Source organism: Rhipicephalus sanguineus, chromosome 11, assembly GCF_013339695.2.
Source record: "Rhipicephalus sanguineus isolate Rsan-2018 chromosome 11, BIME_Rsan_1.4, whole genome shotgun sequence".
In the NCBI taxonomy this organism is placed as follows: domain Eukaryota; kingdom Metazoa; phylum Arthropoda; class Arachnida; order Ixodida; family Ixodidae; genus Rhipicephalus; species Rhipicephalus sanguineus.
The window spans coordinates 53,574,818-53,581,038 of record NC_051186.1 but is presented as its reverse complement, the minus strand read 5'-3'; the positions used below and the strand labels follow the sequence as shown (position 1 = coordinate 53,581,038).

The window sequence follows — 6,221 nt, the reverse complement described above, 5'->3', positions numbered from 1 at the left end:
CGTGTTTCGGTATGGTTGTTTACGTAGTTTCGTACACGGTGGGTTGGTTTCGTACCGCGTGGCCTCAGAGATCTACGAGATAATGGTGGCGCTGCTGACTACGAGATTTTTACGGGCTTATCATAGAGATTCATAGTTTCATACAATATTAGAGTGATTATGTATGAAACTCTATGACAGTAATGTAAAGCCACTGAATAAAATTTCATTCAGGACACAGAGTTGCACTTATAATTCAGGGGCTTTACTGTGATGAATGCATCGCGCTCAGCGGTTCTTTTTTCGGTTTCTCAGCCGAGAGCCCTCCTTCCTTCGTCAAGGTGTTTTCACTAATTCGACAAACACGAGTCGAGCTAACCTGTCGGACTGGAATTTGCCTTTCGAGTTTACCTCAATGACATTCGAGTTGGGATGTGCCAGCTCGATAAGGGGTGCGCCAACGTTTCTAGAAGGTTGCGCTGCTTCAGCTACACGAGATATTTCCAACAAAAAGTGGCAGTGGCGTTTGGCACATGGTACGGTTACAGTGAACTAGAAGAGTAGTACTGGGAGCACGGTCTCATCCCGGCTCATGCAATGCGCATGTGAATGTGGACTGACTTCGTAAGATGTGTCCTCTGTCGCCTCGCCGCAGGCTGCTGCTCGAGTCCAACACGACTCGCTGTGAAAGAGTTTATGTAAAGGTTTCTCGGTCATACCCATGGAGCAAAGAGCATTCATGAAGCTCATGACTACGCTAGCGTAATATATTTTGCAGATGCCGACTGAAGCATGCCATGGCATTTTCTTGGAGTTTGCATTCGCTTTCGTAAATGATCTATGGTTTCGGTTTCGGTTCCGAAGGCACAACGGTCACATGACTGAAACCAGTGATAATTGAATTAAGTTCATTATGCGCAGCATCTGCATTTAAATGCGGTAAGACTTCATGCATGAGCAGTGACCGTGACTAAGCGAGAGAAAAAGTGCGATTGAAGTAAAACGTGCTAATGAGTGCAGCACTAGTGTACTCTTTTTCTACTTTTATTGCGCTCTAAAGAGTGCACCTCGGATGAGTTTCTTTTTTGCTTATGCATTTTTTGTTATTCTGTGAGAATGGAGCGGCCGTGCGCATGAGCGTGCGTGACAGCACAGGGCTGCAGCGAGTTGAGGGGCTATTGTAGCTCACATCTTGCGATGAACTGCGAAGACTGGGCGAGCGCTCTGCAATCCTACATGTCTTCGGCCGAATGTCTACGTTCGTCGTGGACGTAGAAAGCGTACAAGTCACGAAGTAACCCGGGGTTTTATGTGCGCGCTTTCGAGTCAGCCTCGTTCCTTGTCCGTTGCTGCTGACGTGTGTGCGTGCGTTGGAATACTGCTGCTGGCATCAGTAGTGCTGTAGCGCCAGCGCACGGTCCACACACCAGTGACATGCGTTGATGTGCCACACTAGAATGGTCGGCTGATGCTTCGGCCTGCAGCGAGCCCGCCCGCCGCCACTCCACCAGGTAACCGCCTCCCACCTCGGGGTCAATCACGACTCTCGGTAGACACGACGCTCGTACCATATAGAAGCTATCGCAATAAACCACAGTAGCTCACGCACGCACGGACACACCGGGCGAACACGGAAAGACGAAAAACAGGCGTCGATCTTGTCGTTCTGTCTGCAGTTCAGGGGGGTAGCGACGTTCTGTGCCGATTCCGCCGGCAACTTGACAGATAGCACCTGTTTTCTCCAGAGGTGACGTTTCGTCTTACACTTTGGTTTACCGTAGACACAGTCGGATTCCTACCTACGCCGTGAATAGTGTCCGAGATTGTGAGCTAGCCGTGGCAGGTGGGGATGCAAAACAAGATCCCATCGTTGTTGGTGCGAAGGTACTGTTTACGCAGTACTTGCCATAGTTGAATACTCCGTGTTGTTCCCAGATGGAGGATCCATGCAGCGGTGTGCCACGCTTGGTGCGAGCGCCGGCCCTCAAACGCGGACGTGCGGATGCGACGCCACTCTCCGAGCGGGTGAGTATTTTTTCCAACCGAGCCGGAGGCCCGGAGGCTCGGAACCACCTGTTGATTTCACGCCATGCGCGCAGCCGCTCTCCTTGCAATGACCGCGCGGTGTTGAAGGAAAGACACACATCAATCCCTGGCCCAGTTGTGTATAACTTGCATCCGTTGTTTGTTGCTGGTGTAACGCGAGCCGTCGGTTTCCCCGGGCACACAGACAGACCAGGGACGTCTGAAAGGCGTGGCGTTGGAATAAGAAAGTAGCGGTACTACACCAACGCGAATGGCCTTGTTGACAGCAGCGCTCCGCGGTTGTGGGGGTGCTTCTTTTGCAAGAGCTAGTCGCGCGCGCGTTGGCGTGCTGTGTGGGCGGCGGCTAGCGCGCGCCAAGCATGCGTACCGAGCCGAGATTGCCTGCCACCCCCGAAGAACCGTCCTCAGCCGAATCTGCACCCCTGTTGCAGGTCAAGCTAGAGCGGGTACTGGGCCTGACTGTCACGAGCAGCGCGGCGCTTGACTGCGACCCCAGTTCGGGACTGGTCGCCTATCCAGCCGGGTGAGTGATCTCGCTGGCAGCGCCCATCTCTGCCGGTGTGTATTCGCTTCTCGTCTTGTTGTGTTCGAATGCCCGTGTCATTTGCTGTGCTTTGAACACCTAATTCACGCCGGTATGGCGATGTCTCTCACCTGGTTTTGGAACAGACAAAACTCGGTAACCCCCCCTCCCACTTTCGATCTCGATCGAGACCGACTCGTATCCCCACCCCCCGATTTCGATCTTGGCATGCAATTGCTCAACCGCGATTGGCTCACATCCGCAGCTTGCGCAGAGGAGCCAATCGGAGGTGGTCCGTGTGATTGGAGTATTCGAGGTCTGTTAGTTGCATAGTTCGCGTTTGCACCGTATGCATAAAAGCTAGTGCAATGTAGTAAAGCCAAAGGAAGTCCGAGCTTTGTGGTATCAGAAGGACAGGATAGCTACTTGGTGCACAGGCATTCCAGTACATGATGTCATGTTTGATGCTGTAATTTAAGATACCACCAGGACGTCAATAGCTGTAATTACCAGCTTTAGTACTAAGGTGCGTATTTGGGCCGGTTGGTACATGTTCAACGATACGAGAAACAGCGCGACACATGGGACAGCTCAGCGCTTGGTCCGTCTCTTTCACTGTCCCGTGTGTCGCGCTGTTTCTCGTATCGTTGTACCAGCTTTAGCATGCTGCTCCCAAGTGAATGCACTGTTGTATCAGGAACATGTGTTCAACTGATGTTGAGGGTTCCCAACAGGCCCTAACCTTGTTCCAAGAGTACAGACTTTTGGTCTAGTTGGTTCGGTACTCTTGTTAAGAGTACCACATGTTTCTGAAATAAAAATTCATTTGTTAGTAGTGCACGTCCTGTCCTCTTCCTTGGTCCCAGTGTTTTGAGCGCTATGGCTTCATTGAATGAACTTAACATTTTGTTTTGGTGCTACAGTCTATGCCCTGTTACCTGTGGTTAATGTGCCATCATAGACATTCCAGTATAACCTGTCAAGTATGCAAACCGCCTTACACTGAAGGCACGTGTTGTTGTGGACCTCCCATTAGTTTCCGCCATGCAGCTCGTTTGGCAACATTGTCAAGGTTGGGTAGAAACTGCATTTGCGTAAAAAATTTAAGTGAAGTAACACCTAAAATGTGAAAAGTGCAAGGTTAAGTTTTGTCACCTGTGGCAGTGTGAATGAAACATGCAGTGGCAAAGTGGACATTTCACACAGCATGACAAGAAAAAACAAATTTCAATGACAACTTGCAGTGTGTGGGTGAAAGTTCCATGGATGACAAGTTCCTTCGTCGCACAGCTCAGTAGCTTCGCAAAAAAAACAAAGCTCTTGTATACAGGGTTTCGAATGCCGGATATTTGAGCTAGTTGGTATGGATCCATTCAGGGGCGTAGCGAAGGGGTGGGATGGGGGGGTTCAACCCCCCCCCCCCCCCCGAAAAAAATTTCTGGCTATGCCCCTGGGTCCATTGCAGGGAAAGTTCGGCACTTTTCACACTTAATTTTTTCTACGATGATGTTCAAACTTTTCAAAGGTGCTCCTGATATCTAGCGTGGTATTATAAGCTGGAATACTTGTGCAAACTATAAATACAAAAATCCTTATTTTCTTTCTGATTTCACATAAAAGTGGTCCATGTAATTAAATTTTACATCAGCCTGACACTCGTGGATCTAGCAAATGGAGCAAGCATATGCGCTTTTCACTCGTTACACTTTTCGTGGTGTAAGTGTAAATAGAGGTCATAGAAATTTGCACTATTTCATGTTCATAAGCAAAGGGCTGCATTGAGGAAGTTTCACAGATTGTGCACTTGACTTGAAATGCAACACAAAACAGTTCATGCTAGCAGTGCTCAGCGTAACAGAACAATTGACTCAAAGTGCTGTCTCACTAGAATAAACAAGTTTGAAGTCTGATAAGCTCAAGGGCACAGGTGCGATTCCCACCCGTGGGGGCCGCATTTTGATTAAAAAGGAATGTAAAAAGCACTCGTGTAAGTAGATTCAGGTGCATGCTAAATAACCTCAAGTGGCCGAAGCCAACCCGAAGCTGCCCAGTCCAACACGCCTCAGTCATATAGTAGTTTTGGCATGCAAAAGCTCTCGAATTTCATAAATTCGTGAGATTCAAAAATGATACGCAAATTGTAATTAACCAAAGAATCAAGACAAATGTTCCATTCCTTGACTACTCTTCGGGAAAAGATCACTATATTTAGAGGCGTTATGCATCAGTGGTGGTGCAGTGTTGTTCTAAATGCTTAGCCACTGCCTGAAGCGTCGATTCGGTGAAAGCTGGAAGGGGTCGGATACATTAATTTTAACATCATTAGGAATAATGTGGAACGGAAATTTTCATTGTTTAAACTAGGCCCGTAGCCTGGGGGTGGAGACCTAGGACCTCCCCCCGCTCGAAACTTTGATGGAGGGGGTGTTTCACCGTAAATAAATAATGAAAATAGGTGTTTTTCTCAAATAGTCAAGGCCTTTAGCAAGTGGGTCCTTCCCTCCTCGACAAAAATTCCTGGCTACGGGCCTGGTTTGAACACTGCCCTTAACTCCAAAGCAGGAAGGCTCACAAGTCAGCGTTGTACATTGTAAAGCAGAACGACAACGGTGATATTTAAGGTAAATCCAGCTTGTTCGTAAGCAGCGTGTCGAAACATTGTTGCAAGGGAAGTAACCTCACCAATGTAAAATTTTACTGGCTTTCACGTTTGCTTCTTATAAAGGGAAAGGAACACATTGAGTGTAAAGTCTCGTGAAGAAGCCCTCCATTCAGTGACCTTTTGCCAATTACTGAATCTACTGCCTGTCACGCCGAGTTACATGGTTATGGAATAAGGACTGCATGCCAAAACGTACGTGTCGCACATAGTGAGAGACCTGAGGGCACGCTGGTGGCACCGCCTGTTCTAAAGTCCTGCTCCAACTTTTCTTTAGTCCTTGAATGTAGTAACGTTCTATTTCTTCAAGTAATACCGACGTACCCATTGACTCGGATTGACGTTTGAATGGTGAAGGAGTGAGTGATGCAGAAGCTGCATTGTCTCGTTTTTCTGGCGTTTACGCTTTGTTTTAAACGTCTGCTCGTCTCCTCCGGCTTACGTAGCCTGGTTTTTGGCATGCTTCCTGTACCGTTTGGAAAGTGCTGCCAACCGTTTGCAATGTTAGAAGTATGATGTAGACGGGATGATTTTTTCACCTTGGGTATGTGGTCGTATGCTATGCCGATTTTCCTGATGTGACAGTGCTTTCTGTCTAGTGACCTCTGTAATATTGGTGTCACAATATTCTTGATCAGGATTGACTCATACGCAAGCTGCGGAAGGGAACCAGTCAATGTTGAGAATCTTGATCCCAGTCGGGCTCAATCGCGATCAGCAGTGCACTTTGTGACACCGGTATAACATTTCCTGATGGGACCTTATCTTGCTTATACTTTCAGTTCTCGAGTCTCGTTGATCCACATTTACGAGAACCTCAGCTGAGAAACAAAAGTGGCGAAGTGTACGACTAAATGACATCCTAAAGCTTACTCTGTGTGTTTGTGGCATGGCCCGTTTCATTATTTATTTTTTGTTTTCGTGTGGACGCAACTATATTGGGAGAAGGCTGGTGGACCATTAGGCTCTTGTACTACGGCCTCTCAATTGTACTTTGTTTTGAGATAGCTGACA

General features: G+C 48.0%; 1 protein-coding gene across 3 annotated transcripts in view; it reads left to right on the top strand.

Moving 5' to 3' along the window:
- Positions 1 to 1,068: 1,068 nt before the first annotated feature.
- The window catches only part of LOC119373250 (mitogen-activated protein kinase-binding protein 1), a 46,787-nt gene continuing 41,634 nt past the window's right edge, over positions 1,069 to 6,221 (top strand). For 2 of the 3 annotated variants that reach the window (XM_037643275.2, XM_037643272.2), the window contains exons 1-3: positions 1,070 to 1,490; positions 1,915 to 2,004; positions 2,457 to 2,548. In XM_037643275.2, the coding sequence (XP_037499203.1) occupies positions 1,915 to 2,004; positions 2,457 to 2,548 (182 nt within the window). In that variant the 5' untranslated portion in view covers positions 1,070 to 1,490. Of the gene's footprint in view, positions 1,491 to 1,914; positions 2,005 to 2,456; positions 2,549 to 6,221 lie in introns of all 3 variants that reach the window. The other variant, XM_037643274.2, reaches the window with a different exon arrangement.